The following is a 15,420-nucleotide window of genomic DNA, read 5'->3' as shown; positions in this document are numbered from 1 at the left end:
TTATCAGCAGTGGTAGCGTTGAAATCCATGGTTTTAAGTACTTTTACCAAGCAATCATACCATCTTTTGCCAGATTGCTTTAATCCGTATAAACTCTTGTTTAATAGCCAAATTTCATTTTTATTAGTGTATTGACTGTGAGGTGCTCTTACGTATATTTCCTTATCTAGTTTTGCGTGTAGGTACGCAGTCTGTATGTCATATTGAAATACATCAAGATTGAGTGTGGATGCTACTACTAGAGCTGTTTTAACACTCTCTGTTCTTACTGTGGGGGAGTATGTGTCAGTATAGTCCTCCGGATATTTTTGTGCATAACCTTGTGCAACCAATCTAGCTTTGTATAAGGTATTGCCTCCTTCTAGATTCTTAATTTTATAAATCCACCTGGTACCAATAATTGTTTTATCTTTGGGTGCAATCGCAGGTGTGAATACATTTAATCCTTGCAAACTCTCCATCTCTTTTTTCATAGCTAGTTCCCATTTTTCTTTTTCTTCACGAGGTAGTTTTAATACTTCCTCATATGTATTAGGTGTTATTTGTTCATCATCCATATGCATTATGTAATCTTTGTATTTATTTGGTATTTGATTTCTGTTGTTCCTAATAGCTCTTTCTGGTTTGCTATGGTAGTCATGCAAATATCTTGCTTCCTTTTTTGTTAATGTGTCTGTCTTTATTTTGTGTTGACTATTTGTCCATGTTTTGGTTTTGCTTTTACCTTTGTTAATATTTTGATTTTCTATCGTCCCTTCTTCACGAGATTTGGTATCCTTGCATTTATTCGGAAATATTTCATTAAGATGTAATTTAGACCAGTTGGCCTGTTCATGGAACACAGCTGTTCTGGAAACTATAAATTTATTATTATTATCAATGAATCTGTACCCTTTGGTGCCAGTTTCATATCCCATAAATCTTAATCTTCTGGATACGTTTTCTCCCTTTCTCCTCAATTGTTTGGGTATGTGTACGTCTGCAGTGACCCCAAATATGTGCATGTGTGCTAATTTTGGTTTCCTATTATACATCACCTCATATGGTGTCTTATTCACAATACTGGACCAGGTTCTATTTTGAGTGTAATTTGAATAATGTAGGGCTTCTGACCAAAATTGTTTGCCTAAACCAGCATCCTCTAATGTGCATCTAATCATGGTTTGTAATGTGGAATTCTTTCTCTCTGCAATCCCGTTTTGGAACGCAGAAAATGGACTAGACGTGTAATGTAGCATTCCTCTATCCTTTAACCATTGGGAGAATTCCTTAGACATGAATTCACATCCCCTATCTGTCATAATTTGTTTTATTCTGATATTATGTTGTGTTTCTATGCGTTTGTAAAATTCCTTAAATTTTTGAAAGGTTTCATCCTTGTGTTTTAATGTGTAAACAAAACCATAGCGACTGTAATCGTCTACTATTGTTAGGAAGTAACGTTTTCTATAAGTGATTGATGGAGTTAATGGACCAACTAAGTCCATGTGTACTAAGTCAAAAATTTTGTTAGTTGATCTGGTGGATTTTTTTGGCCTGGGACTAGTTTTTAATTTAGTAGATTTACATACTGAGCATTCCAAATAATTTTCACAATTTTTTATTTTGACACCTTCTGCGTGTTCAGTCATTTTTTGTACTACAGGAAAACTTGCATGTCCTAACTTCCTATGTAAGATATGAGCACACTCGTCATGAATTGGTTTACCTATTTTTGGTTTCTTCTCATTGTGTGTATCTGTGTGATCATGAGATATTTTACATTCATCATTGTCACTGTTACTAATATTTTCATCATCTGCCTCAATGCAATCTTCCATGTTTGAATCAATGTTATGTAACCATCTTTCTTTTGTTATCAGATAGGGTAGGCCTCCTTTAATCATCACAGTGCCTACATTTGTTTTATTCTTCTCTAAAGTTGCTTTTCCCTTTGAGAAAACTATATTGATGTCAGAATCTCTGCTTAATTTTATGACACTTAGTATGTTATGAGGTATTTCTGGTATTAACAATACCCCCTCTATTTTTCCTAGACCAGGCAAGGTCACATTCCCTCTGCCTAATACTTGAACTTTTTCTTGATTAGCTACCTTTATTACAAACTTATCTTCTGTAAATGAAGACAGTATATTTTTGTTATTAGTGGTGTGATTAGTTGCTCCAGAATCAATAAGCCAATTATTGTTCTCATTTGGTTGCGTTTTGGTGCTATCTTGTTTATTTAGTCCATTCAGTGAACCAGATTTTCTCTCTTTTGAATTTTCTCTGCCCCCTCTACTTTCTCTGTAATTTGGTGGGCTTCTATATTTATGTCTATCTGTGGAAGACTGTCTATAATCGTATTTATTCCTATATTCTGACCTATGTCTTTCCTTTGAAATTTTGGGGCAATCTCTTCTATTGTGTTCTCTGGACCCACAATTGTGGCATTTAAAAGTTTCATTATATTTTTCTTGGAAAGCTACCTTCCTAAAAGGTTTGTGTTCTGTGTGATTGCTATAACGATTTTTTCTTGAATTGTCTTCTGCTATCAATTTGTTAGACAGACTTTCTATTGACAAATATCCTAGATTGATGGTGTCTAAGTGTGACATAAAACTATCCCATGATGAATCAAGTGAGTTGATAATAACACTTTTCATTGTTTGATCTGAAATCACTTCCCCCCTCAAATGCAGCTCAGCTCTTATTTTGTTTAAAGATATTAAATGCTCACTTATGGAAACCCCTGGTTTTACTCTGGAAGAAAAGAAGTCCTTAGACATTCTTGTGGTGGTAGCTACACTATCGCTGTGAAACAAATTAAACATGCATTGAATTATTTCTGAAACAGTTAGATTTGGTTTGATGCTATGATACATTGCAGGAGACACGCTAGATATTATTAAGAAAAATGCCTTATGGTGTAAACAATCTATTTTTAAAGTCCAAGGTCTTCTTGGGGGACTAGTGATAAAAAATAGTAAATTTTCTTTCATAAAGACAACCTGGAGCTGTTGATACCATTCTTGTAAATTAATACCATCAACCCTAAGTTTTGGGAAGTCACTGGGTAAGTTACCCACATTATTTTGTCCATTACTTACAACCTGAGGCAGTCCGTGGTCTCGCAAGTGTAGGAAATTGCAAAATGGCATGGGAATGCTCGCAACGAGTCTGCGCGGTTCTCTGGCCAGTTCAAGTCTTTCCGGACCGTCTACGTAGTTTCGCACATGCGCGTTGTTCATTTCTTCTTTGACTTCGTCGTGGAAGGTTCTCTCCATTGCAGCTCGCTCGCTCCGTTCCTCTTCAGACGAGTCGGTCTCTGGCTCGGTCTTAGGAGTTCTGATGGCGGTGACTGTTCTTCTCTTTCTTTTGGGTGCGTTGGCACTTGCTTCGGTCTGCGGTGTAGGGCGGAATCGACATGGCTCTCTGGGCTCGGGCGTCGTCGTTCTCGAAGTCAGGATGGGAGCGTGCAGGTCTTGAAGTATCGGCTTGTTCGCTTGCTTCTTCGTTGGCGCTTTGGAAATTTTTAATTTTGGCCCGAATGCAGCAAAAAGCGTCTTCATTGCTGACTTTACTTGGGATTTCGTTAAGTCGTTTTCATTTTCTGATTCTGGCTCTTCCGAAGAGTTTGAATCCTCCTTTTCACTTTCGTTGTCTGATAACGTTTTTCGCGCCAGAAATTTTGAACTGAGCATCTTGATTGGCTCTGCTTCGCTCACTTTGGAGGTTTGTTGAAACCAAGATGGCTGCCATTCAAAATTTCGCGCGGGATCACATCTTTTCTTTTTCATAACGACTTTCTCTGTAGTCATATCACTCACAGTTTTTTGGTCTTTGGGTTTCTCTTTAGCGATGTTTTTCTCTCTCGCTGCTCCGCTGTTCTTCAGCATTTCTTGGAGGTTCGCGATGAGGCTTTCATCATTCTTCTGGCTTTTTAAAAGCTTCAGTATCTCTGACCTGAGTTCGTTATTTTCTATTTCGATTTCCTCCTGGCCATCATTTTCATTTATTAGTTCTTCTTCTTCAGTGGTGTATTCTTCGGATTCTCTCGAAATCGCGTTTGTGGATTCGTTGATTATTTCTTGTTCAGTTTCTATTTCTTTGCTGTAGGCCCTGGTGTTGGGCCTATCTTTCTTAGACATTTTTAGTTATTTATTGAGTCAATTAACCATCCTCTGCTACCAGTTTGTTGCAATATTTTTAGGATCAGACTCAATAATAATAATGAGAGTTAGAGGTTCAAATATATTTGTCTTTAATTATAGTAGGCATTCTATATTCACTGAATATTTACAGATAGAAGCAAAGAAAATGGCGAAGGTGGCTCCTTATATATACAAAGGGTGGAGCCAAGAGTGGGAGTGGTGAATTATGAATACATTAAGAAACAAAGAATAAGTTAACCCCTGATATCCCATATATACATTATTTACACATTAGGGAATAAGGCATTTACATCTGACATGGACGTTCTCCGAGGAAAGGAGCAGGAAGCGGAGGAGGAACGGCCAAACTTCCTTCCGGGATCTTCATCCGGGGCTGCTTTGCAAGGAAAAGGGGGATCCCCACCCACAGAAAGGAAGAGGGAGATTCCTACACAATCGGGGTTCAGGGGCGGGAAACCTGAAGGATCCGGTCCATCCAGACGTTCTGAGCAAGGGAGACGCGTGTTTCAAGGAAGGAAAACGCCCTTTTCTCTTGTAAAGCCAAGAGATCCCTACGGAGATTCCCCCGTGAAGGGGGAGGATCCGGATGGATTAAGAGGGATCCCTGCAGATCCCTTCCGCCTCTTCCTGCCTGGACTGTCAGCTGAGGCTTTTCCTGGCTTCCCTTCGGATTGGGGGGAGCGTGTGGCCCCCAAGTCCTGGCTGGCTGTGGGGCTGCCCCTCCCCCCTTGTCATCCAGCGCAGCTGCTGGGGGTCCCTCCTCCCCTTTTGAGCCCAAAAGGACCCCTCGAGCTCTGGATCCACTTTGCCCTCCTGGACTCTCGGCAGCTCCAGCTTAGGCTCCTTCTGGGCACTGTGGGAACTCTAAGGGCATCTAGTCCGCCCCTCCAGTCCAGGCTCCCAGAGAAAGGGAGAGTGGAGGAGAATCGGGGGGGGGGCAAAAGGAAGACGGAGCTGGCATGAAAGACCCCCCAGATTGCAGCCCCCCAAGACTGAAGGGATTCCCCCCCCCACTTTCTCCGCTTCTCTCTCTGCGCCGAACTATCTCCTGCATCGGGCGAAGTCAAGGGAGGCTCTGCCCGGAGACCGATGACGCTGCAGAAGGGAGCATTCCCATTGGTCCTCCTGCTCTTTGTGGACTCTCCCTCTTCCGAAGTCCGAGGAAAACTCCTCCCCCCCCTCCAGACCCTCCGATTCCTCCTCTGGGGCTGGGAGCGTCTTTCTCCTCCCTTTGGGGCGCTTGTGGGGCAGCAGCCATGGCTTTTCCTGGGGTCCCCCTGATGCTGCTGCTGGGGGCGCTGGCCCGGATCCCCGGAAGCGAAGGGGGGAAGGAGACCCCCGGTAAGGAGGGGGCTGGGCGGGGGAGGAGGGGGCTGGGAAGGACCCCGGAGAGGGGAAGAAAGCCGATGGGTCTCCGGAGCCTCCAACAACCTCGATCTCTGCGTGGTCTCCTCCCCCTTCCTCCCCACATCCACCCCCCCCCCAGGAGGACGGAGAGGGACCCCTCGCCCCTTCCCCGATTGTAACCGCAGTGGGAGTCGCACCCCCAGGGCCTGGGTGTTAGGGGGCTGCAGGGAAAGAGGAAGGGGAGGAAAAGCGAAAGCGAAAGAGGGAAACTGAGGCATTTTCAGCCCTGAATCCCCAGAAGGGAAAAGAGGCATTTGAGCAAAAGTCTTTGGGCTTCTTCAGAAACTTCACTTTCTGTGAACTGCAGGGGGTCTTTTTGGGGAGGGGGAGAGGAAAGGGGGGATCCTCCACAGTCCCCCAAAGGGAGGGAGCTGGGCTGAAGTTTGGGGGAAGGAGAAAGGGGGGGAAAGACGGAGGGAAGGTGAGGACTGAAGGGCTGGGAGACCCCAGGAGAGTCGGTCTAGATGTCCTCATTGTGGCCCCTCCCAAAGGAAGAGAGAGTGGGGGGGATGGACGTTACTTTCCCTCCAGCCCCTCCCCCATCCTTCCTGCCCCTTAGATCCCACCTTCCCTGCAGAGACTGAATGGGATCGCTGGACCGGTTGAGCTTCTGCCTGCCTTTTCCCACCCCTCCCCCTTCCCCCTCCCCTCCCCCCTCCAGACCCCCCAGGAAGCCTCCCTTCCTCTCTGGGACTGACAGAGTTCCCCTTCCCTCCTCCAGGGGGCGTCTTCCGACAGTCTGTCCAAGGAAGGTCCCCCGCCCCTCCCCCTTCCCACGTGGGTCCCCCCTCCTCTCCCAGCGGCTGGGAAGGATGGGCCCTGGAGTCCCTCCTGACGGCCGTCCCTCCCCTCCCCCTCCCCTTCTTCGCAGCCCATTTCTTGTACCAGACGAAGTCCGAGTGCCGCTTCCTCAACGGGACGCAGCGGGTGAGGCTCCTGGACTGGGACATCTACGACCGGCAGGAGACCCTTTACTTCGACAGCGACCTCGGGAAGTTCGTGGCCGTCACGGAGTTGGGGCGGATGCTTGCCGATGGCTGGAACAGAAACAAGGTCTACCTGCAGTACGAGAAGGCCTCCCTGGATCGCTTCTGCCGGTACAACTACGGGATTGCTCAGACAGCCCAGGTGGTTGGCCGGAGAGGTGAGTTCGTGGGGGGGGAGGGGTTGGGGGGGAGTTTGGGGGAGGGGACCCCCTTTTCCTTCCCTTGATTGAGACTCTCCCGGATGAAGATTTAGTGGTTGTTTCAAAAGCAAGGATGGCTCCAATTCAGTGGAAAAATCAATGAATTGATTCATGAAGAGACGAATCAAAAGGCTTCAGGGGATTCAGGCTGCCTCCCCCTCTCTGCCCCCCCCCCAGCAAAGCCCCAGAGCCCCATTGGGAGCCCTTTCCAGAAGGCCAATAAGGGAGGGGGGCTCCCTCCCCTTCTGGGACCTTTGGGATTTTAGGATAAAAAAAAAAGAATCTACAAAGGGAATCCATGAAATTCTTTCTCTCCAGGTCTCCGTTCTCTCTATTCTTTATTCGGAGTCATTTCCACTCCGGCATCTTTTCAATCCAATCTTAGGTCCTAAGAAACACATCCTCCTTCCATTCAACTCTGAAGCAGGGATTGTTTAATTCTCTGTCAGATTCCTTGCAAATTGCCTAGATTTGTTTTTGTAATTTACATTTTCTGTGTAATAATATATTTTATTTATTTCTCTCAATTGATAAGAGAATCACAGGCCAAGCATTGTGGAAATCAAGGATTTCAGCTGCACTTTCTGCAATTCGGCCTTTCCAGGGAAATTTTACCCCTTTGATGGAAAAACCTTTCAAGCATCCCCACTTAAGAGTTGCCTAAATCTCAGGTTCCCATTGGGAGCCCAGGAGACTCTCGAAACATCATCTCTTGCCACAGAATGAAATAAGATATTTCTTCCATAAGAGGAAAAAACAGCCCATCCTAAGAGAGAAAGATTTTTTAGAGGGAGATCCTTTTGCTCCTTCCCTAAATTATTGAACATTTCAGGGGAACCGACAGAGATTTTCTTCTCCAGATATTTAATTTGGAGGCAAAAGTCATTTTCACTCCTAAATTCTTCCCAGCAAAGCTAGGAGGAGGATCACATCCCTGGAATAGGATATTAGAATTTAGAATAGAATAGAATTCTTTTTTGGCCAAGTGTGATTGGACACACAGGGAATTTGTCTTGGTGCATATAATTTAGTAAATAAATAAATGATATTCTCTCCAATTTGAGAGATGGTTTGAAATATTTTTACCACCAAAGAGGATGTTTCCCTGGAGATAATAATCCCCGATTGATAATATTCAAGGTTTAATTATTGCTTACTATCAATTCAACATTCTTGTTGTCTGGCATATTTGAAATAATTCTCATTCCAGCAATATTTAACATGGAAATTTCCTCACTTTTATTAATTTAGCTAATGAGTTTTGATGACCCCTGAAAGTGGCCCAAAAATCCCCTCCCAATTGTGTGGGTGTTGTGAGTGTGTCTCTTTTGTGGGTCCCTCAGGGCCTCCCTCCCCCTCCCTCCTTTTGTGGGTCTCAGGGGGGATTTTCCCTTCAGGGAAAGGAGATTCATCAGCTTCAGATAGTTGGTTCAGCTCCAGTTGAGGAGACCTGAAATCATTGGATGTTTCTTGAGTCTCTTTGGGGGAATTTTCTCTTTATTTTTCCTTCTGAGCTGACTTTTCTCTCCGGAGAGATCCGGGCGTCTCCTTCCCCCGAGAGGCCAAAGCTTTTCTCTGGCCACCAAGAGAGGCTCTCAACCTTCCCTCAACTCTCCCCAGAATCAATTCAGCCTCCATTTCTCTGCAAAAGTCATATCTGAGTCTTGTTTCTTGTTCAATGGACTGCAACAAAGGAGCATCTCCCTAATGGCAATACTTTTATCCCAAACCTTCCAAAATCAGCATCGATTCTATGGGTGCTTGATCAGAAAGAAAAACGTAATTCTGGGTCACATTTTTTTACTGCATTAGGCATCAAAGGTGACATTAAAAATGAATCTTGAATATCACAGTGTGAGGCAGAGAAAATGTATTGTGTATTCCTGCTGTTTTAGCTTGAGAGGTCTCCAAATGTTGATTAAATTAAATTCCTGGATGGACAGAAGGAGAAAGTTGTGTCTGGGAGGGGTGGGGGGTGTTTAAAGAGAAAAAAAAATCTTGTTCCGATCCAACAGTGGATTCAGGAGTAAATTAAAACCTTTCTCCAGCAACTCCCACCTGATCAAATGGGAACCACCAAATAGTACATTTTTGTATAAAGTTAAATTTATAAAAATCATTCATGCCACCTGAGAGTCTCCTTGTTTACCTACTAAAATTAATCTCTATGAATTGAAGATGTTTCCAATAAAAATGCCGAATTCAAACTTTTCAATTTCCACGGATCCTCATGGGGAGCATCACCTCAAGAGCCAATCTCCCCTCCCCCAACACTTCCTCTTCCCCCCTCCCCTTCTTTTCCCTACGATTTTATCTCGATTGGGAGTTCCGGTTTTCTTGCTATGGAAACATTTATGTGAGGATTTTAATGTCTTAATGCTGTAAACCGCCTAGAGTCATTTCATGAGATGGGTGAGAAATACATTTAATAAGTAAATAAATATTCCAATATTACACCTAATTTAAAAAAACGTGGCTTCATTTTGACTGAGAGAAGAAACAAGGATGGAAACTCATCAAGGAGAGAAGCAACCTGGAACTAAGGAGAAACTTCCTAAAGTGAGGAGAATTAACCAGTGGGACTGCTTGCCACCAGAAATCGTGGGCGCTCCATCACCGGGGGTCTTTAAGCAGAGATTGGGCAACCATTTGTCTGAAGTGGTGGAGGGTTTCCTGCCTGAGCAGGGGGTTGGACTAGAAGACCTCCAAGGTCCCTTCCACCTCTCTCATTCTCTTATTCTGCTGTGGGATTTGCCTATTTTGAGGATTCTTCCCTTTGGATGAGATCACCTGATCCCAACTGGGAAGGATTTAGGTTTTCCCATTTTTCAGGATCCCTTTTCATTCCTTGCTGCCATTCGCTTTGGAAGAGGACTCCAAACACCGTCCCAAAGGAGTTTCTTCAGACGGCAAATAGACTCTGTTTTCCCTTGAAGACCTTTTGCTTCTCACCCAAGAAGCTTCAACTGGGACAGTCAGAACTGAAGAAGCTCCTCGGATGAGAAGCGAAATGTCTTCAAGGAAAAACAAAATCCAGTTGCCTTTTGGAAAAAAAGCATCCATGACTTGGATGACTGAAAATCTCCACAGACACTCAAAAGTGTCTCATGTGGCTCCTTCCCCTCCTTCCTCCAGCCAAGCCCTCCGTCTCCATCTCCCCCACCAAGATGGAGCCCTCTTCCCCCAACACCATCCTCCTCTGCACCGCGACCGGCTTTTACCCCGTGGAGATCGAGGTCCAGTGGCTGAAGAACGGGCGGCCGGAGGAGGAGGGCGTGGCCTTCGGGGAGGAGCTCCAGAACGGAGACTGGACCTACCAGCTCCAGGTGATGCTGGAGACCCAGCCCCAGAGGGGGGATGTCTACACTTGCAAGGTGGGGCATGCCAGCTTGGAGGCCCCCATCACCGTCCAGTGGGGTAAGTACCTACCCTCCTGATCTGGGGACCCCATCCTTCCCTGAGAAGGGGGAGAGACCTACCCCATGGGGAGAGCTGGAATGGAGCCTCCTGGGGGAAGGTGGGCCTGATCCTCCTGCTCAGGTGAGGCTCCTTCTCCTTCCCCAGAGCCCCGTTCCTCCAGCTCTGCCAGGAGCAAACTCTGGACGGGGATCATGGGGGCCGTGATAGGAGTGGCCTTCCTGGCTGTGGGGCTCTTCTCCTACCTGAAGAGCAAGAAAGGTGAGTCTGGGGGCTGGAGGGGAGGTTGTGGGGAGGGGACCCTCTAGGGGAGGCCTCTCCTCAAGCTTAGCAGGTGGCCAAGAGGGGCCCCTGGAGGAATGTTTATGGGAACTTCTGTTCTTGGAGGGGCTATAAGTGAAGACAATGCAACCTATTATGGCCTATCAATGGGGAGGGGACCCCCTGAGTCCTCCAGCCCATGAAGGGTCCTGATTGGGTCTTTTTCTCCTTCCAGCAATTCCCATCCAACCTCCTGCAGGTGAGTTTCTCCTCTTCCCCTTTATCTGAACCCCTCCTACAAGTTATTGGTGGTTTTTAAAATTCTTTAATTGCTCCATTTAAAGAAAAAACATGCCTGAACAAAATCTCCTTGCTGTGGATACAGCAAATGTTAGAGATTTTGGGCTGCTTTTCCTTACAGGGACCTGAAAAAGTATTGCAATCAAAACAAAACCACATACAAACGCTAAAATCTCACCCAGAATTTTTCCACGTTTTGGGAAATTGCAGAAGGGAAGGGAAGGAGGGGGCCATTCCTTCCCACCCCTCCCTCAGGGAGGGAGCGCCCCAAGTTTGTGGGCTGTTCTTCCTGACCCCCCCCTTCTCCTTGTGACTTTCACTCAGTTTCTGGCCAAGTGACCCCCAGGCTCCCCCCTTTGCTCCCCCCCCCATCCCAGCCCCATCTTCTCTGTTCCCATGAATGGTCTGAAGGGAGGGGGGCTTCCCCTCTTGATTAACCCTCTAATTAAGACAATTAGGGAGAATTCCAGACTCCCCTGGAGAGGAAATGGGGAGGAATCCCTGAAATGGGCGGATTCTCCCTCTATCCGTCCCTGCCTGTCAACCGTCTGGGCCTGCCTTGGGGGTGGGGGCTGAAAGGGAAGAAAAATATGTTATTGACACTAAAAGTGTCTCTTTATCTTCTAATTTTCTTCCCCATCTCTTTTTCTACAGCACTCATGAATTAATCCTGCTCTCCGATGCAAAAGGATATTTTTTCTTTAGTGACTGATGACTCTTTGTCCTGTTTGCAGCCTCTGAGAAATGGAGGCTGAAGGTTGGGAGAGGAGGAGAATGGCAGCCTGGACCTTCTCCTGCTGAGACCCCCCCCCCCAGCTTCCTTTCAGGGCCGCTCTTTCTTGGGCGGGAGGGGTGGAGACCATCTAGACCAGCCTGCCTCAAACTACGGCCCGCCAATGCAAAGTATCCGGCCCGCGGAGTGGTGTGATTAAGCCCCGCCCCTCACCCTGGGCCTTCTCTTCCGGGGAGCCAACTGGGAGGCCGGCTGAGGGGAGATCTTGCCGGTGCAACCTTGAAAAGCAGCTCTGGGCTTGTAAAGTCCTGCTTTCAATTAAAAGTCTTTGAAAACAATTTAAACAGGCGCTTAGGAAGGAGAAAGGCAAAAAAATGGACTGTTAAATTGGCCACACCCACCCAGTCACATGACCAGCTAGCCACGCCCAGGGAGCAGTCAGGCCCCCCAACAGTCTGAGGGACTCTGAATCGGCCCCCTGTTCAAAAAGTTTGAGGACCCTGATCTAGACTGTCCCCAGGGACGCTGGGCCCACCTGTCACCCCATCTCTCCTGGCTTTGAACCCACAGCAGCTTCATCTACATTATTCGTCCTCCGAGTCACTTCCCTTCCCTTCGCTTTGCTATAAAAGAATAAACTTTAGAAGCAGGAAAGCCTGGAATCCTTCCTTCCTCTTCCTCCTCCTCCTCCTCTTTCCTGCCGCCACAGGAGGCTCCTCCCTCCGCTTCCTCTGGATCCACCATCCCGGCTACTTTGGGTCCAAAGGCAGAAGTGGTTCGGGAGGAGGGTGGGCAGATCCTGGGAGGGGGAGTGGTGGGATCCCCCTCCTGCTTGGAGGCCCCCTTGCTCTGTTTCCCCTCAAGCCCCGGGAGCCATTGGGGGGGGTACCTGAGACTCCCCCTACATTCACCCAGCCATTTCAGCCATTTCTCTCCATCAAAACCAGAAGGTCCTGCCCCGTTTTGGCACCCAAGGCCTCCCTCCCTCCCTCTTTGGGGCTCAGATTCTAATGGTCTAGGGCAGTGATGGCTAACCTTTTTGCTGTCATGTACCAAAAGCGGGGGGGAGTGAGGGGGGAGTCGCGCGCATGTACCCACACCCATAATTTAATGTGGCCTGCCCCCCCCCACGCATGTGATGTCACGGTGGGCCTGGTAGGCCCATTTTTTGCTCTCCCCAGAATCCAGAGGCTTTCTAGGAGCCTGGGGAGGGTGAAAACGGCCTTCCCCATCCCTCCGGAGATAGGAAACAGCCCATTTCCTGAGTTCAGGTGGGCCCGGAAGGACCGAAAATCAGCTGGCCGGTGTGCGCATTCGCGCTGAAGCTTAGCTTGGGAAACGCTCGCATGCCCACAGTTATGGCTCCACGTGCCACCTATAGTGTGCCATAGGTTCGCCATCACAGGTTTAGGGTCTCCTGTTTGATGATATAAATATCTAAGGTCTTCCCTGTTCAAGCAGGGGTTGGACTAGAAGACCAAGAAATTCACCTTCAGCCATTCCTTTTTTGCCCCGGAGGGGAAGAGCAGCTCTGGGGGAAAGTGGAGGGGATTCAATGGAGCAGCCCTGACTGGAAGACCCCTCCCTTCTCCCCAGCAACCCCAGATGCCCCTGGGCAGCCCTCCAAATGAGCCTCTTCCCCTCAGAGCTCATCCAGACTGGCTCTGCAGGACTTTCACAGAACTTCCCCTCCCCTCCCTCATCTGGGGTCTTGGGGCACCACAATAAGACTCGGCCGGTGTGTGATGGGAGGAATTGTCCCAAAGACGGAGAAGAGTTGGGCTCCTGTGGGCAATGCCTCCCCTTGCAAGGCCGCGTGGGAGAACCTGGAGGAGGCTCAGCCCCAAAGGTCCCAATGGCAGAAGAACAATCTGGAACCTCCTGAGGTAAATCTCCCACAGGCCACGGAAGAAAAAGGCGGGAAAAGGGGGAAACGCCCCCTTTCCACCCAGAGCAGCCAATCGGAGCGCAGATCGCCTCAGGCAGGAGCCCCCCCAGGCTCTCAAGGACAACGGGGAGTTCGGCACCATTGTCCCCTTTCCTCCTCCAGCTTTTGGACTGGAGAGCTTCACCTCTAATGGCTTCAAAAGAAACAGATGTAATAAAAGAGGATATATAAAACAAATAATCACACCGCCATAGAAACACAACAGAAGAAAGACGAAAAACCCTTCAATGCTACTTAGCCGAGGCCCGGAGGAAGCTCCCCCCAAGAGTCATGGGGGGCTCGGACTCCCCTGGCCTCACCTGGGAGGCAGGTTCTGGGCCTGGTGGAAGAGGAAAGAGGCTCCTGGGAAACCCAGCAGACCAGAGGCCGCCTTGGAAGCAGCCCCCCCTCCTTTCCCCCCATACGGGGCCTTTGCCACCAGGGGAGGGGAGACCCTGGACGGGGCCTTCTCCAACCCCCAGGGAGCCTTGAAGGCCGCCCCTCCCCCTCCTCCTCCTGGCCCCTCCGATCCTCTCTCTGGGAGGCTCCGGTCAGCATAGAAGCCTTGGTGAATCAGGGAGGACCCAGGAGAGAACTAGGGAGACTGTGGCCGGCAGAAGCTGTGGAGGCTCTACGAGGAGATTCCTTCAAGGGCAGAAATTGGAAGGTATTTAAAGAGGCTGCAACGAACGGACAACACATGATGTGAACGAATAAGCTTCTACTGTCTCTGCTTATATTCAAAATATAAGGGTTAGGGTCTATCATCTATCTATCATCATGTCTATCATCTCTCTCTCTCTCCCTCATCTATTCCTGTCTGTCTGTCTGTCTGTCTATCTACCATCATCTATCTATCTCTATCATCCTATCTATCTATCTATCTATCTATCTATCTATCTATCTATCTCAAATTTATATAACCACCCATCTCACAAGTGACTCTGTGTCACATACAACAAAGGTAAAATCCGGTATTTACATGAAAGGATTAAAAAAAACATTCAGAGCAATAAAAAATATTTTAAAAAGAAGGAATATTAGGCACTTTTTTCAGCGCCGTTGTAACTTCAAATGGTCACTAAATGAACCGTCATAAGTCAAGGACTCCTTTCTTCAATGGGCTTTAACTGATGGAGAAAGGACTAGAGAACTATAATGAGGTTGTGGGGAAGGGCCCCTTCAGCCGCTTCCAATGGGGCAGAGGACCTTGTGGCTGCCCCACCTGCAGACTCAGCCATGGGGCGGAGGAGGAGGAGGAGGGGAGTCCCTGAGCTGCCCTGAGGGAGAATCGAGGTTTGTTGCCTGCTGGATCCTGGCCAGTTCCTCAGTTCTGCTTCGGAGGAGCCCAGAGCTTCAGGCTTCAGGATGGCTGCGTGGGGAAGCGAAACCCAAGAGCCTCTGCAGTTGTTGGGGGCTGGAGAAAGAAACTCTGTGTGTGTGTGTGTGTTTATGTGATGTCAGGAAGAACCCAGAGAGAATCAAAGTCTTGTGGGGCAGGGGAAACCTGAAAAGAGCCCAGAAGTTCTGCTTTGATCAGGAGAGCGATGGGATCCCACCAGAGTCTCTCTGGATCTGGGGCCAATTTTGTGTGACTGGCTGTGTCCAAACACACAATTGTGGGGCAGGTTCGGACTCTGCCGCCTCCTTCAGCCGCAGGGGGGGACCCAGTTCTGGCCTGCTGAGGCTGGTGCTGCCCCTCCCCCCATCCCAGGAGAGGATCCAGGCCCCCTCAGGATAGGCGCCCTGTGGGATGTCTGCCTGCTGCAGCTGGGAGAGGGTGGGGGCTCTGATCTGGCATCACCAACCATTAGCTGGCATTTGATCCTCAGCGCTCAACAGCTGGCAGCTGCCCAGCCTCCGATGCCCTCACCCAGCTGAGAGAGATGGGCCTGGTGAGCCTGAGGATGGGAGACCACCAGGAAGCCTCTGGGCTGCTGTATAGGCTGAAACTCCTCCAAGACAAGGAGGGAGAAGCTCCAGGCCCTCCTCGAACTCCCCTCCCTCAAAAGATTCACTTCCCATTCCTCTCCCT

At 48.2% G+C, this 15,420-nt stretch overlaps 2 protein-coding genes across 3 annotated transcripts in view; one reads left to right on the top strand and one right to left on the bottom strand.

The window, feature by feature from the left end:
* Positions 1-15,266, top strand: part of LOC117658763 (uncharacterized) — a 45,611-nt gene extending 30,345 nt beyond the window's left edge. The window contains exons 6-7 of the mRNA XM_087888278.1: positions 9,883-10,164; positions 15,100-15,266. Coding sequence (XP_087744404.1) covers positions 9,883-10,164; positions 15,100-15,266 — 449 coding nt within the window. The remainder of the gene's footprint in view (positions 1-9,882; positions 10,165-15,099) is intronic.
* LOC117660204 (H-2 class II histocompatibility antigen, E-S beta chain-like) overlaps positions 1-15,420 on the bottom strand; it is a 325,613-nt gene that overhangs the window by 137,537 nt on the left and 172,656 nt on the right. The window lies entirely within an intron of this gene.

The sequence above is a fragment of the Pantherophis guttatus genome, chromosome 2 (assembly GCF_059756535.1).
Source record: "Pantherophis guttatus breed Tessera chromosome 2, ASM5975653v1, whole genome shotgun sequence".
Taxonomy (NCBI): domain Eukaryota; kingdom Metazoa; phylum Chordata; class Lepidosauria; order Squamata; family Colubridae; genus Pantherophis; species Pantherophis guttatus.
The sequence above is the reverse complement of the archived record's forward strand: the minus strand, read 5'-3'. Positions and strand labels throughout refer to the sequence as shown.